At 45.8% G+C, this 16,540-nt stretch overlaps 2 protein-coding genes across 3 annotated transcripts in view; one reads left to right on the forward strand and one right to left on the reverse strand.

Annotated features, from left to right (window-relative positions):
• LOC8030931 (transmembrane protein 209) overlaps positions 1-4,478 on the reverse strand; it is a 32,206-nt gene extending 27,728 nt beyond the window's left edge. The window contains exons 1-5 of the mRNA XM_029972412.4: positions 4,150-4,478; positions 3,747-3,805; positions 3,558-3,689; positions 1,953-2,112; positions 353-437 (exon numbers count right to left, since the gene is read on the reverse strand). Coding sequence (XP_029828272.3) covers positions 353-437; positions 1,953-2,112; positions 3,558-3,689; positions 3,747-3,805; positions 4,150-4,289 — 576 coding nt within the window. The 5' untranslated portion in view covers positions 4,290-4,478. The remainder of the gene's footprint in view (positions 1-352; positions 438-1,952; positions 2,113-3,557; positions 3,690-3,746; positions 3,806-4,149) is intronic.
• Positions 4,479-4,617: 139 nt separating this feature from the next.
• Positions 4,618-16,540, forward strand: LOC8030930. 2 transcript variants are annotated; one of them, XM_002403602.5, is made up of 7 exons: positions 4,618-4,671; positions 4,796-4,965; positions 5,448-5,797; positions 7,363-7,602; positions 7,888-8,004; positions 15,436-15,575; positions 16,289-16,540. In XM_002403602.5, exons 2-7 carry the CDS (start codon positions 4,864-4,866, stop codon positions 16,516-16,518), a joined length of 1,179 nt encoding a protein of 392 aa, XP_002403646.3. In that variant the 5' UTR covers positions 4,618-4,671; positions 4,796-4,863; the 3' UTR covers positions 16,519-16,540. The 2 variants fall into 2 exon arrangements, with proteins under 2 accessions (XP_002403646.3, XP_029828302.2); XM_029972442.4 differs by having other exon boundaries at positions 4,667-4,671; positions 4,840-4,965.

A 16,540-nucleotide genomic window follows, 5' to 3' on the forward strand; every position in this document is an offset into this window, starting at 1 on the left:
GAAGCTGTGGCCTTGGTGAACCAATTGGAGCGTGGGGATAAGGCGCGTGAGGACTTAACTCCGATGTGGACATCGCATTGACATCAATAAACCACATTTATCAAACTCGTTTTTGTGCATATCCTTGTATAAAAAGCTTTACTTCCCATATATTCTGACAAATTTGGGGAAAATAAATAGTATCTTTGAAGTAACTGTACCTGTACCTAGGTACCTTTTCGTATGAGTAACTGTATCTTAGGTACATTTTTGAAGTAACTTTTACAACCCTGCCCATGACCAGTGCTAAGAAACTGCGCCCATTCCTCAGAGGCACTTGGGGACGCAGGTTTGTGAAGCGGGGCGTCGTTACCGTGTCCAGCGGCGGTCGCTGAGCAGGGTTGGCGTAGTAGTCCCACGAGCTGGACGAGAGGCTCACGTTGCCACCCAAGCCCGAGCTGAAACAAAAACAGCAAAAACCAGGACCTCGCACTCTCTGCCTACAGCCCCAACTACAATTAATCGGAACCGTCACATTGTGCTATTGTGCAGCCCTTCCCAACAACTTGTGGAAAGAGTAGAATCAAATGGCTGGGCTTTGGCAAGTGTAAATACATACAGCAGTGGTTCTTAACCGCTGATGTTTTAAAACCCCTTCCGGATTGGCAGATGTGATCCACTGGGTATTGGGCGATTAGAATGACAAAAGGGTAGATGAAAATACTAACTTAATATGTGCAAACAAGCTTCGAAGCTCTTAAACGGAGAATAATCAACTATTCACTAAGTGCATATGGTTTGGTCTAGCCTTGTGGGACAGCCGGCATCAATAAAAAAAAGAAGAGCTTTATTGCTCGAATTGACTGACGGTCAAGGGCTTTGGGGACTCTGAGGCCTTCAGGAACTCCAAGGGGTCTGCAGGCCCCCTTTTGAGAACCGCTGGCTTGGAGCAACGCGCAACAAGGAAGTTGCACTTGCAACCCTTCGACGCGAGTGCGCCTTGTGTTGTGCCTTCTCTATTCTTTGTCGTTTGGCATGTTTACACAGTTTTGCCTTTAAGACTGCTGTACCGTGTGTCCAAGAGAAATTTAAAGTGTTATTTTTTTCCCACGAAAACAATGGATGCATAGCGGAACGTTCAGTCTCTGCTCGACTGTGGCACCGGCAGACTGGACAAAATGCTACTGTTTCGAGCTTGCCGTTGTCCAATTCAAAAGTTATAAGCGACGTTTAAAACTTTTCAATGAGAAAACGAAAGCCGACGTAGCCCACGAACGCCCCGAGATGAATGGCGCCGGCTAACCAGTAGGTGGGCTGGTATTTTCCCAATTGAAAATTTCCAAAAATCACCCGTAACTTTTCAATCAGATAAGGACACGCTTCAAAACTTTGGCGTGCGTTCCAAACCGCTAGCGCTATGTTCGGGCAGAAACTGGGTTTTCGGCTATGCATAGCTTATCGTTGTAGTATAAAATTGCATCCTGTCACACACAATAAAAACACAATAGCACTTAAACAGTATTTTAACGAGCGGCAACTTCTTAAAAACATTTTGCGAATACATTTCCCCGTTAAATTTAGTGGGAACAGTGCAACGTCAAACGTGACACCCCGTGATTGTGTCGTGCAACACCCACAAGAATTTTTGCCGCTAAATTTAGCGGGCAAATTGATGTCAGCTGATCTGACGTCGTGTGGCATCAGGCCACGTGACATCACAATATCAAGCGACACCACGACTTGAAATTGTGACATTGATTCCCCCCCCCCCCCCCCCAAGTTTAGAGGGGGAAATAGACGATATGCGACACAGTGGCATTATATGGTCAGGCCAACCCAAGCAAGAGAGGCCCGTATAAAGGTCTCGCTATAAAAAAACGTCACATTTTTTTCTCCAAACGCGTGGTGCGTAGTTCATGGCATTTTTTTTGTTTGTTGTCCAACCGGCACCTGATGCACGACTCAGTTCAAACCTTGCGGATGTCCAGCTGGCTGCTGAAGCGTTGAGTGGGCTGTTGGGAAGGGAGCAAGAGAGGGGCGTAGAGGCCGAAGGCAGCACAAAGCTGCCGAGGAAGTCTCGCCGCTTTTCCGGCGCACCCACCGGGGGTGGCGTCTTCAAGCCGAAACCAGTATCTGCATGACAATAATAACCCAATGAACTGAATGAGGCTTTTTTTCAATATTTATGAAAAAGAAGACAAGCCCAAAGCCAAGGTACAATCTCTCCAAACTTCATAAGTGAATGGCTGAAAGCTTTTACGGTGTTTTTTTTTAGCTAAAAACAGCTGGCATAACGCAAAACAAACATTGCACAAATACAGACCACACCCTTTTACGATCGCTCTTCTGGTTCTCCCACAAATTTTCTTTTCTGCATACAAATTAGTCAATTTGCACAAAGATAATTGCTTACCTTAATATCCCAAGAGATGCCCCACTCGTGAAAGAATTTTCGGCACGATCACCTACTTATTCAAAAACACCGAAAGGTAGCCCACCTCTAGTAACTACAGGGCTCTGGCCAATGGAGACCTCGGCGGAAATTGCATTATTTACCTACGACAGAAGACAAGCAAGCATTGCTGGCTTGGAAGGACAGTCATCGTCCCTGGCTGCGATCACAAGTTTCACGGGCCACAAAACCTAAAACTAGCATTTTTTAAACTTTCTTTGGCCGCAGACCGAAAGTTGACCCACTCCTCATTTTCACCCTAATTCCTTTCGAGTTTAGGTGGGCTATCTCTCGGAATATTACGGTAATTTCATTAGCCGAAGCGGAGCATCATGCGTGAGTGTTTGTCACTGCCCATTGAGGGAAAAGCTACTGTAAGAAAAAAAATTGCAATTTCGATCTATCGATTAAATTGTCATATGCAGAACTGCGTTTTATGAGGAACACAGTGGACGCTAACTCGTCTCTGTCTTCCAGGCACATGACGCCGCGTCTAGCATCGCCATGTCTTCGGTGCCATCATCATCATACAATGCGATTTTTCTTGCACTTTTTAGACACACCTACGCGCTCAAAACGTGTTTTTTTATATCGTTGAATGGCATTGAGAATACTAACTCATCTTTCTGAAAAGGTTTAGTTCCAAAAACGATCCATTTCAAACCAGAACCAAGTCTTTAGCTGTCACTATCGCCACCACAGGGGTGTCACGTGAAAAATACTGCGTCCCTGAATGGCTGCTGCCGCTTCAAACGTCTCCGAGTTGCTCGTCCGTTTCGAGCCGGACTTGGTCTCAGCAATTCGTGTCGATCTAGGGAAAGCTAGTGAACAAACTGCCAGCAACCTCAAAATTGCTGGAAAAGTTGCCCCGTCTGAAGCGGGCTTTAGGCAGCTGGCCAACACCCTTTGACTGCAGTCGCTGTGTCACACTTCACTTTTCATGGCTAAGTCAAAGTTAGATTCGGCAAGAATGCAGTTCCACAGAAAATGAGAAGAGCAAAGCAGGGTTCATTTAGTCTGAATGCTACGAGTGACTCAAAGGAACGCTGATGAAAACGAAGTCCCCCGCAAGCAGCACCACAGCGACGTCACTACGCAAAAAGGGAAGTTCACTGTCCCGAATTACCTGTGTCCAAGATGCGGAACAGCTTCTTCTGTTGCGTGCTCACTTGTACGGGTTTCTGGTAGAGATGGACCCAGGCGTACTTGATCAGGTGGACCAAGCAGTTGTAGCCAAACACGAGCCCGACAAAGCACTCTGCAAGTATTTGTAGACTTGGTATGTGCTCGCCGGCTCGGGGCAGCAACCTCTTACCAAGATAGTAAAGGATGGCTAGCTCTCCTCCAAGAAAGCGCATCACGGATCCTTGGCCCCTGTAAAAGAAATATTAACAATTGAGTAAAGACTCTGATACAATTGGGTTAACTTAAAATTAACTATACACGGTTTGCATGTGATGTCATTACACTATATATGAGAGCGGCAGGACGCCTCTCTCCGTTGTCCGGCCTCCAGCACAAGCTCGGTGCCGTCGGTCGTGCTTCGGTTGTCGCGCGCGCGCGCGCTCGAGGCCCAGGAGAGACCAAGCGTCATGGAAGTTAGGGAGCTCGCGCTCAAAGCGGGAAGACTGAAGAGCTTCCCTGGCGTTCTCATTCTGCCAACGACGAATAGACGTTCGCGAGGTTTGTGGAAACGGCGAGCGTTTGGGTCAACTCACAAATCCAGATAGACAAGTAAGGCGAAAACGCAGTTGAGAGCAGCCCACGGCAGCGCTCGCTTGGTGGTCTGCATCGTCGTCTTGCGGTTCAAGATCTCATTGACGACCTGTGTCTGGTCCCCTTTTGGGGACAGTTTCATGGTGAGTTGATGGCGGACAGCCTGCGACCACGCAAAGCCCGTCAAAAACACGACTCTCCAACCCGCGATTGAAAACTGCACAGAAGCGAGAAATGCGCCGGGAAACGTGCACAGACGCACGCATGCGCACGACGCATGAGTGACGATGTCCCCGCTGATGGAGCTAACCGACAGCAGGCCAGGCTTTTTAAAAAGAAGCAAACGCGGCAGATCCAATTTTTTTATTAAACAATAGTATACAAATAATTTATTAGATCTCTAGATAAAGTAAGTTAATTATTTTTTTTACATAATTAATTGCCGACGAGTTTCGAAGAAGCCGAAACCGAAACTGCGGGTGCGCGGTTTTGAATGTCCTCGCGCAACTAGCCAACAATTGCTGGTAAGGAATATGAATCGCCGATTCTTTTCATGCACATCTTTCCTCGACAGTTAGATTGTCGCGAAAGTGGAGACACCTCAAGGTTTTTTTTCTTATATATATTCTCTTGACATGATATTTGCAGGCCCTCAGTGCTCGTCATGATTGTCTACCCGATCCTCTGACAAGACGCACCCTGATGCGTGGGCAAGCATGAAAGAGCCGCGCAGAGGACATGCAAGACGCTGCCACAACGTGGAGTGTCGCAGCGAACACGGGAACGACGAGCATGCTTTCAAGAATCCACTCAGCAAGGTAACAGTCCCCCCCCCCCCCCCCCTTTTTTTTTCTCTTAAAAAAAATATGCATTGCCGAATTGTTATTTTTCACCCAAATGTAGCGCTGCCCGGACCAGTTGCAAAGGTTCCATTACTCCGTTACCTGATTCAAGTTATGATTTGCACCTCAATACGTCTTGTCGTAAATTGATTGTAAAAATGTGTTCTATTCGTTCTCCCAAGACACCACCACGCCTTTTGTTTTTTCTTCTTTTATTGTCTCATATAATCATATACAAAAATTAAGTGTTCATTGATCAGTAAGTAATTATGCAGAAGCAACAATTTAGTAATGCTTAGGACTTATTTCAACACAGAAAAACGTTATGCATTTTTAAGCTCGGTAGTCATACTTCATACCCTTGATGTTATAAACACGCTACATGCATAACTTCACAACAGTAGGCATGTGTGCCTCAAACCTCTTGCGCAGCAGTGTTCATTCTCGCTCACACACAGTGGTGCCGTCGCAAACGCCACAAAGATGACGAAGCCCAGCTCCTGGATCCAGACTATGAAGGTGGCAACGAGAATTCCCAAGGACTTCGCAGTCGCAAGAGCGACACGAGCACTGCCACAGAACCCTCAATGCCGCAGCAGAAGCAACATAAGCCCAGGACAGTGTTGGAACAACAGCTCCCTCCCGTTGTACTGGTCGAAGACCTCAGCACCCGTACCAGAATACAACCTGCGCCCGATAAGCAAAAAATGGTTTCGACGGTGTCAACGAAACCTTCCACACACGCGTCGTGTCAGCCGCTGCGAGCTTCCGAGAAGACTCGGCCCTTGTGCCCCGCTGAACGAGCAAGGTCAGTCTTATCTCTTCGACAAAGTGAATGCAAGTTTCAGGTCAAAGCCTGGAACCAAAGTCGGTATCCTTAGAAGGGTACTAAACCACTTTTTGTCATTGTCTATATATTTATGGTCATAACTCAATCAATGGGCTCTAAGCATCCTAGAAATAACCAAATATTGCATTGATGCATGGCGGATTTTTCTAATATTTCGCAACTCCAGCAAAACGAACGGCACCTCGCGGGGAAAACACAGAACTGGCCGGAACAGGTCCCTTCACGATTTCTGCTCGTCACTTCTGGCTTCCGTGTTTCCATGTTGTCGGTGGTTTGCGTGACAGAGCAGTTCTACTGGTGACAGTGTCGTAACCATAGTATCGCCTTGTGACCCAGGTTGCTCCGCACGCAACCTATGAAACCGCGCGAGTCAGACATTCTGCGTTTATCAATGTTCTTCAGCACCGTGGAAGAACAGTGGGCAGTCCTTTCCTCGTTTCCTCTAAGGAAGTCAAGCCTCTGGAAGTTCGCTTACCCCAACACATCGCCGCAGGTTCGAAACGTGGAAGATAAAACACAGGGGAACCAATTTTGAGTCCAATGCTCACCTGCTGGTGTCCCAGTGTTGTGCGTTCAGCTGGCACGTGGCACGGCACGACCTGGATTCGACCGCCATATTTGCCCGATAGTGGCATCCCCTCCAGGTCGCTGGAGTCGCGAATAGTATCGGTTACCACGAAACTATGGCAGACACCAGAGGGCACCATCGTCTCCTCGTGTCCCTCTGGTGTCTGCAATAGTTCCGAGGTAATCAATCCTTGATACTGACTTTGATAGAGAAGTCGGCCATGCATGGGTATAATGTTTGGTTTTCTAGGGTGCTTTTAGCCCATAGATTGAGTTATGATTACAGATAGACAATCGCAGTAGGCGGTTTAGTGCCCATTTAGGTACAAGCCTGATAGTGCGCTGTGCACTACAAAGGTCACTTAAAACTTTTCTTGCATTGGCTTTTAATATTGAAGATATCCCATCAGGGGGAGGAGCATTCATGACAATTTTTTGTCTTTTTTAGCTCCATGCACTGTTGGATAATGTGTGAAAGGCTCGTGGGACATCATATCGAAACACCAGAAGTTATGAGTTTGTCCGTCCTCTTCTACTGTCTCTATATGGAGCACAAGTTTGTCTGCTTCTTTTGCTAGGGTTGTGGTGACATCAGAATACAGAGCTTCAATTGGCTCCGATTGAAGAATAGTGGGTAGACCTCAAAGCAAGCTGCCTTGCGGTCTACCCACTATCCTTCAAACAGAGCCAGTCAGAGCTCCGCTTTCCTACGTCACCACAACTCCCCGCGCAAGAAGCAGACGAACTTGCACTCCCTATAGGGTTACTCGAGTTGTCTCCATAGTCTCAGGTTTTATGTGATCAACAGAGCATGCAAGGTTCTGCAACATCCTTAGAATGTCCTAACATACCATAGACATCTTCATGATGCTCATAATCCTGCGCCACCTAGGTTGTGCATCTTGTTAGCGCTGGTTCAGGCAAGATGATGATATTGTGTGCATGTGTGCGTGCAGGCAAGCATTTCCGGGGTGCCGTGACAAGTCTCCAGGACCTTCCGACGTGGCGTGCGAGCCTCAGCGACCAATCACAGTGCAGTCGCTCGATTCGCTGCTCAGCCAGCTGTGCCCTGGTGGCAAGCACTGCCTATCCATGAAGATCAAGGACCAGCAAGACTCTGTGCCAGTCAAGCCAGCTGTCGACGATAAAAGCTTGCATACCACCGAGGACGTGACACAGCGGCACTGCAACATGAGGTGCGCTGCTGCGGTTGGTGCTATGACATCACTGAGCGAACAGTTCAATATAAATTCAGAGAATCTCTTGTAGACATCTAAAGTTTTAGGAGGAGAAGCAGGTCACTGGTTAATTCGGCATAAAATATTGTTCCTGCTCTACCTGTTACACGGTTTCGATCTACACTGTTAACTCAGCATTGAAATCTGTTTGTATTAAATGCAACCTTTCTTTGTTGCGCTTACAGTAGTAGTCAGCGTACAGCATTGACCAATGTTGACAGTTCTGGATTTTTCCCACAACAGCAACTTTCCAAGCAGCTTCCCAGCGAGCATCGAGGTCCTCATGACGGTCAACCACTCATGTGGCATGCACAAGACCCTATCGGAGAGACGACTTCATCACGACAGTTCGGCACTCAGGTGAGACATCACCGATTTGGAAATAACCACTGATCTCAATGAAATAACATACACATGCTTTTAGTGCGAGACGAATTTGAGCCACCCAAACCGACCTCTTGCTGCGCCACCGAGAAGCCCAGCCACTGAAATAGACAATAAGGAATACACATACTAAAGCCTGGGTTTGGGACAAGAACAGCATGGTGTTCTAGAAGTTCAATAACTGTTGTGTGACCATTGTAATATAAAAATCTAAGAGAATTAAAAAAAAATGAGAGGTGAGTTATGGAAGCTTCCATGCTGAACTGCCTGGTGCAAGCGCTGCTTATCCAGTGAATATTCTTTCAGTACTCCTGTCAACATTCTTTTAATTTTTGATTATGACTGTTTTTAGCTAAGGCAGTGTCTCTAAATTACAAGGTATATTTTTTCGATATTGTGTGGTTTTATAAGTACCACAGCTCAAAGTTTGGTTTTAGGCGTCTACGGCAAGACCGAAACTATCTGCTAGAGGGATGGCAACACTGATCATAAGCCGTACAGCTTGCGCCACCTGGCGTAGGCTAGGTTGCGCAAGGTGCCGCCCGTTACAAAGGGTATAGCCATTACCATCCATCCGGCGAGAAAGCAGATTCTGGGGGAGCTTCAAAAATCAAAACCGTTTCAGGCGGGATAGACGACTAGATGATACCTTATTCATAAACACTCACTGCATAGAGATAGCAATGACAAGTCAAGGGTGGGTAGCATTTTTAGACATCAAAGGGGCATATAACAATATGAATCAGGAAAAACTCTGAAACCAACTGAAGGGATATGGGCTAGAGGGAACAGACGGGTTTATACAAAGAATAGGGTGTTTATAACATGGGAAGCCAAAACTACAAGATCAGCAGCAATAAAAAGAGGACTTAGGGTTGCCCATTATCTCCCCTGCTCTTTATGATATACCTCAGTGAGACAGAAGAAAGGTTAGAGCAGTGCAGCCTAGGTTTTGATCTGACTTACATGGAGCAAGGACATAAAGTAGATCAAGTATTACCAGGGTTAATGTATGCAGACGACATTGTACTCGTATCAGAAAGTCGTGAAACAACACAGGAACTGATTACGATTTGCAGCAGGGAAGGGGAAAGTTTGGGACTAAAATATAGTAGGAACAAGTCGGGTATAATAGCTGTCAGCAACGAAAAGGGAGAAACCTTGGAGATACAGGACACATTGATAGAACACGTAGAAAGGTACAAATATCTGGGAGTATGGTTAAGTGAAGGAAAACAGTATCTAAAAGACCATGAAGATATTGCAATAAAGAAGGGGAAACGAGATTCAGCTATCATGAAACACAGGGCACTATGAAACTATAGGGTGGTTCAAGTCACCAGGCTCGATCTAAAATGGACCGTAAAAATCGACACCTGCACGTAGCCATCTAAACTTTTCGTCAAAGGTGTATGTCACAGGTTGGTTTTTTCTTGTAAATGTACAAAGCATTGTTCTCTTTTAATAAAAAATAGGGCCAAGAAAGTTGCCAAGGTCTACGGCTGGCGGCAGCGACCCAGACGACCAAGTCCAGTAGCGGGGTGTGTTTGGTGTTCGTGTGGATAGATGGCGTCGGGAGCAGCGTCTTAATGTGCAGCCGACCAGCAAAAGATAGCAGACAACACGCAGACGAAATCCGTTGGCAGCAAAAGCACCGCCGTTATGCAGACGCGTTTTGTACTTTAAGTTTTGCTTTTATTTTGCGCATTTAGTTTTTAACCGAAGGTACATTTTAAAATTCATTTTAATAAACCACGGTGGTCGCGAGCCGTCGCGATAAGGAGGTAGCGCCATCTATCAATACGAACGCCAAACACACCCCGCTACTGGACGCTTGTCGTCTGCATTGCTGCCCACCGTAGACCCTGGCAAGTTTCTTGGCCTTATTTTTTACAGAAAGAGAGCTACGCTTCGTAATTTTACAAGAAAAACCGACCTGTGAAATACACCTTTGACGAAAAGTTTAGATTGCTACGTGCAGGTGTCAATTTTTACGGTCCATTTTAGATCGAGCCTGGTGACTTGGACCACCCTATAAAATACAGTTAAACCCGTGTATAACGAACAGCAGGAAACGCTCCAATCAGTTCGATATAGCAAGTATTTTGATATAGCAAAAACCATTTACAACGAACTTCCACGATGCGTTCGTTGTAAGGCGATGTTATGTACGCACGAATTGGTCGGAGCCAACGATGAACGTTTTACTGTTTATTTGTTAACATGACTTTTGGCTAGGCGGGAAACCCGGTGGTCCTCCGGGCAGCACAGACTTGTCGAACGCCCTCAAATTCCCGGCATACAGGCGGCGGCGCCACCAGTCAGTGGCGAGTACACAACATCTCCCCCTTTCAGTCATAGCCATAACGGCACGGTGGTCGCAAGGGCCTTCCAGATCGAGAGGTTGGTCCGGACCTTGACTGTTGGAGTGATGCTGGCTGGCTGGCTGGGCAGTCAGGGAGCTCGGGCGAACAGGGCAAGCTGCCGAGAGAGATGAGGTCCTCCTCAATGTTGCATCGTCGACGATCGATGACGAGGAACTTGGCATTGCGGCGAGTTATGCCCTGGTCAGTGCCAATCCAGTAGGAACGAGGTGTTTCCGCTTTGTTGAGCACTGTCCCTGCACGCTTCAGATCGGTGATCCACACCCTCTGGGACGGCTGGAACTCTGGTCGATCCCTTACAGCATGTCGCCTGTCGTAGTTGATCGCTTGGCGTTTTCGAGCCTTATGCTCAAAGTCTTCGACTTGATGATGATCTGGAACAGAAGGCCTCAAGCTGTTGAGGCCTTCTGTTCCAGATCATCATCAAGTCGAAGACTTTGAGCATAAGGCTCGAAAACGCCAAGCGATCAACTACGACAGGCGACATGCTGTAAGGGATCGACCAGAGTTCCAGCCGTCCCAGAGGGTGTGGATCACCGATCTGAAGCGTGCAGGGACAGTGCTCAACAAAGCGGAAACACCTCGTTCCTACTGGATTGGCACTGACCAGGGCATAATTCGCCGCAATGCCAAGTTCCTCGTCATCGATCGTCGACGATGCAACATTGAGGAGGACCTCATCTCTCTCGGCAGCTTGCCCTGTTCGCCCGAGCTCCCTGACTGCCCAGCCAGCCAGCCAGCATCACTCCAACAGTCAAGGTCCGGACCAACCTCTCGATCTGGAAGGCCCTTGCGACCACCGTGCCGTTATGGCTATGACTGAAAGGGGGAGATGTTGTGTACTCGCCACTGACTGGTGGCGCCGCCGCCTGTATGCCGGGAATTTGAGGGCATTCGACAAGTCTGTGCTGCCCGGAGGACCACCGGGTTTCCCGCCTAGCCAAAAGTCATGTTAACAAATAAACAGTAAAACGTTCATCGTTGGCTCCGACCAATTCGTGCGTACATAACAGGCGAGAGCTTCTTTTTTTCTCTCATCTCTTCTCTTCCACCTTGTAACAAAGCGCTGGGATTTTTTTTTTTTTTTTTGCATGCTTGCAGAGATTTCTTTTTCTTTTTTTTTTTTTAGCTTATCTCCCCTTCCGAATCACCTCTCTTCATAGGCAACCGCTTTGGGATGAAGTTTTTTTGTGCTTTTTTTAGTGTGTGCAGTTCTTTTGTTTTTTCCCCTTCTTATTTATTTATTTATTTATTGTTCATACCCTCAAGCGCCGAAGCATTGTAGAGGGGAGGGGCAAAGCAAACAAAAATAAAACAAACTGACAAAACAAAAAAAAAGAAAAAACATTCAGCAAGAAATTCAAATATCAAAAACACACTTCCATTGGCAAAAGCAGTAAGCAATATCTGTTACGGACAAAATAAACAAAATAAAATGACTCATGTTGGCTCACCAAACAGAAATGTTTGGTGAGCCAACATTTCTTAATCGCTTCTCTTTGTCATTTTTGTTTGCGGCTTCGGCTTTTAAAATTTGCTTTCTTTCCTAGATTTTTTTTTTGTAGATTGGAAGGGACAGGGCTAGAAGGCGATTGTTTGCATGTTTTTGGAAGCCTTCCCGGGGGAAAAACTTCGATATAGCCAATATGTTGTTCGTTATAAAAAGTACTTTTTACGTGCATTTTTATTTATGCTTTCCGTGAGTTCGATATCGACAATAATTCGCTGTATCTGTGTTCGTTCTAAACAGGTTTCACTGCAGATATTAAGTCGTTAGGGGTGTATGGAAGGGAGTCATGGTGCCAGGACTGTCATTTGGGAACGTGGGATTGTGTATGAGGTCAGAAATCCAGGTAGGTTGAGATACAGCAAAGGAGTGTGGGTAGGTTGGCATTGGGGGTACATGGAAATATACCAGATGGGGAGTACAGGGGGATACGGTTGGGTATCTTTCGAGAGTAGAGAAGCGATCAGTAAAGTGAAATTTGAACAAAGACTAGCTGAAATTCAGGATAGGCGGTGGGCAGCGAAATGGGTGTATAAGTATCTATAAATGAAAAGTCTAAACACTAGGTGGACAAACCGAACCCGCAAGCTGAGATCTAAATACATTCAACCAGATGGGGCTGATCAGAGTCTATCAGTAGAAAAGGGAGTGAAGGAAACAGAGAGGAAATTGTGGGAAGAGGGAATGCAGGGGAAATCAGCTTTAACAACATACAGGGCACAAAGACAAAAACTAAAGAAGGAACAGTTGTATGATAATTCATTAGGGAGCTCATTACTGTTTGAAGCTAGAACGGGGCTGCTAAGAACAGACATATAGGGCTAAATTCCAGGAAATTGACACTCTACGCAACATATGCAACCACAAAAGGGAAACTATAGAACATGTAATTTTAAAGTGCATGGGGCTTGGTCCCGCCCTCTTGGGGGGGATGACTATGGATTTGGAGGGGGCACTGGGGATTTGTAGACACGGATGGACGAATGGATAGGGAAAGAATTACGGTAACTAAGAGGAGATTGGAAGATTGGTAGAAAAGATTTAGGGAAGGGTAAAAAAAATATACAGATAAAAATAAGCAATGGAATCACTTTAAAAAAGGGGGGGGGGGGGGGTTATGACAAAATGTATACAAATTTTTAAAAAAAGAAGAGATGACGAAATGTTTGGCTCGGTGGCGCAAGCTGCCGCCCGTTACTAAGGGTATAGCCATTACCATCCATCCATCCATCTATCCAGCCGCAACACAACGTCAACGTGGTGATTGCTGGCTGTGGCAGTGCAACCAATCCAACGCAGCTCCACCACGACGTGACGTCACGGGGGTGCTGCGCCAGTGTTCCACGACTTAGCTAACCCATTTGCCACTCGCTAAAGAGCAGCTGGTCGCATCTTTTAAAAACTGTTTTTGGTGGAGTACGCAGCTTCCTTTTGACGTAATATTTCGGCTGCAATCATATTTCCTGCCACTAAAGCGATACCAGTCAATTATTTTGGTTGCGTTTTCGATTGGCGTTGCCCTTTAATTAAGGCGTCCATACGACTCCATGGAGTGGGTAACACCCAGTAACCTAACTTAAAGGGGTACGGAAACAAAAATTGAAATATTCGAATTTCCTTCGGAAATGAGTCGAGCATGACGGATAATAACCATAAATGATAATCGCCCGTTTGTATTTTGAACGACTGGCTATATTTTTCGTTCCAAACGGTGCACTCGAGCAAGCGCTCGAAGAGAAGCGAGCGGAAAGCGCGATGCGTCGTGGGATATCCGGCGCAAACAAAAACAGAAAGAAAAGATTCCCCGCGTTCGTGGAGTAGCAAGGCAGGCGCGGTTATGAGCTTTGCCCTTGGTGGCGTTGTCAGCGTTATGGTGGTGTCAATAGCGTCAGCGCGTTACAACCGAGCCGTTCGAAGCACCCGTGGGGTGACGAGCGTGTGGCTGGCCCAAGGAGCACGTAGCTTCCACAACACTGTCAGCTTAGGGCTGAACGGGGTGGGGAAAGCAACTTTTGTTCGAGTTTTGGGTGACGGGCTAATCTTCTAGGGGGAGAATGGCTGTTTCCGGTTGCACGAACGAGGGTTTGAGAAAGAGGGGAGTCCTTCCTTTCTGTCTTCTTGGACCGTTTGGTACCATGCGCGATTTGTGAGTTGAGCTAGGAGGAAAGCTAAAAAGGAAAATGTTGAAATTCCAATGGGCGGCGCTGCTCCGAAGGAATCTGCTACGTCACGACTACGTAGCAGGTTCCACAACGTTGCTAGACTACCTCCCAAATAGGCTCCGCATGCATCCACCAGGTGCACATTGAAAGATTGTTTATTTAGCTTTAAAATTAGTTTTCTTGTGCTTTTCAATGGAAGACTGGTGTTTTTGAGGTTGGGGTGCAACATGCAACACATTAAAGCTAAAAAATGAGCACTGAAATTTCGTTTCCCTACCCCTTTAATATAACATATGAAGGCCTCTGTGGAACAATAGCTTTATGCTGGCATCAAAAGAAGGTATCAAGCATGAGCGTTGTAAAGTACCTTCCTTAGAGAACACTGGGGGTTGCTTCGTAGAACCCCTAAGATTTCTCATCTACAAGCTGTTTCTTTTGGAAAAAGTATTCCACTCCTGAACAGATTTAACAAAGGAGGAAGTTTTATATAGATCTTTCCTGAAAAAGTGCCCTCATATCTTTTTGCCTCGCATTTGTAGTTTCATTTAGACAGAATTGGGATTAGAAGCAGATATAGCAAATAAATTATATACTACCGTAAAATACCGACCATCCTTCCATTCTGCAATAAGCGCCCCCCCCCCCCCCCCCCCCCTTAATTTTGTAGCACTCGGAAGATACACAAGAGACACATCTTTATGCACTGTGGACCTAAGTGCCTATCCCCCAGTTCTACATGATTATTTCAAAGTTTTGAGTGGGCACTTGCAGGGATTTTATTGTAGTAATAACAGTGGCTTTCTAACAAATACTCCGTAGAGGCTAACAGTTTCTATTAAAGTCCCCATCAGTGTTAATCTGGCAGTTATTACAGTAATAACAGTTAACTTAATGAATGGTCAGTGTTACAAAAGCATAAAAATATTGCTACCACATACAATAGAACTTTGGCTTTTTTTTTTAAAGCTCACATAGTATAAAAGCTTACATTAATGTTAATGAAAGTCAATGTTAATGTTAATCAGGCATTATTATTAGGGTAACAACACTTAGTGAACGGTTTCACTGCATTAAAAAAAGCATTAAAATATTGAAACTTACAACTTTAAAAAAAAATTATTTTTTAAAGTTTATGTAGTTTAGCTTTTTAATGAATACTCCATCAAGACTTAAAACAGCCGGTTCCTAAGAAAGCCCTTCTTAATAATACTCTGGCATTATTATTAATGAACGGTCATACTGAATTACAGAACGATATAGGTATTGATATTTAAAAGATAACAATATTTTTGTAGTCCTGTAGTCCTCTTGGCGATTTGTTGTTTCTACAATTACCGTTTGTCTTTTTCTGCAGCGTGGTCCACACTAAACCGGGACACCAGCAAGAGATCATCTCCATTCCAAAGTCCCGCTTCATCATGGTGTCGGCCCTGCTGTCTTTCGTGATCCTTGCCTGCTTCTCAGTTACTATCTACTCTTTCTCCATGCCCCCTGGTGAGGGCATGCTGCAACACGCATGTTGTTGCCACGTTCATGGCGACAACATAAACGAGAACATGCGGAGCCTAACCCCATAGCACCGTCTTAAACGAAGGCACTATTTATTAAGGGTGTTATACTGTTATGGGCTTTACAGATTGTTTAGAAAAAGAAAAGCTGCGAAAGCTCCGCTAATCTGGTCTGCGAGTGGGAGAAGGCCAGGCGGACATGGGCGGCTAATCGTTACGACAATTCGGATAATTAACCAACATTTGTTAATGAACCTTTTAATTAAGATAAACATGGTTTCAATTAGAAACTAGCTGAGCATCATTGAAAACAATTAAATCTGTAAATTTTTAAAAGATTTGGAGCAAGTGGGAAGTGCGGTGGTGTACTAAAGTTACCACTCGTACAACAGGCGCGAGGCTGGCAATACGAAAATGCGGATGGCAAACCACGTTTATTTTCACTAATTAAAAAGTTCACAAATTTGAGTTATCCAACTTATTGCAATGATTAGCCCTTACCTGAGGTCTCCCCAATCTTTCCACCTGCACAGACCGCATTAGTGTAGCTAAAAGTGCCAGTTTGTAATATGTCAGTTACAATTTCAAAAGGAGACAGCTCTACTTTAGCTTATTACAGTAACTGTTTAAATTCTAAGTTCGATCGACAGCCTACCTCTAGGAAAGGGTAACGGCAGAGCAATCATGTCTGGTTTGCAGACTACGCCATGCACTCTGGCAACCACAGCAGCCCAGCAAGCAAGTCCATCACTCCGCCAGCTACAAGCGCGATGAGACCGATGTCCACCAAGGAAACGGACCGCAACGCCAGTGCTTCGACGGGGCCAACTCAAGAACTGCACGTCGCCGAACTGATCGTGCAGCGTCTTGGTGACAGACGTCCAACAAGCCTTTACCTGGGGCACCGGCGGCGCATCGTGATGCTTTAAAACCGGAACCACCAAGAACACA

Source organism: Ixodes scapularis, unplaced genomic scaffold (genome assembly GCF_016920785.2).
Source record: "Ixodes scapularis isolate PalLabHiFi unplaced genomic scaffold, ASM1692078v2 PGA_scaffold8__174_contigs__length_109621045, whole genome shotgun sequence".
NCBI lineage: Eukaryota > Metazoa > Arthropoda > Arachnida > Ixodida > Ixodidae > Ixodes > Ixodes scapularis.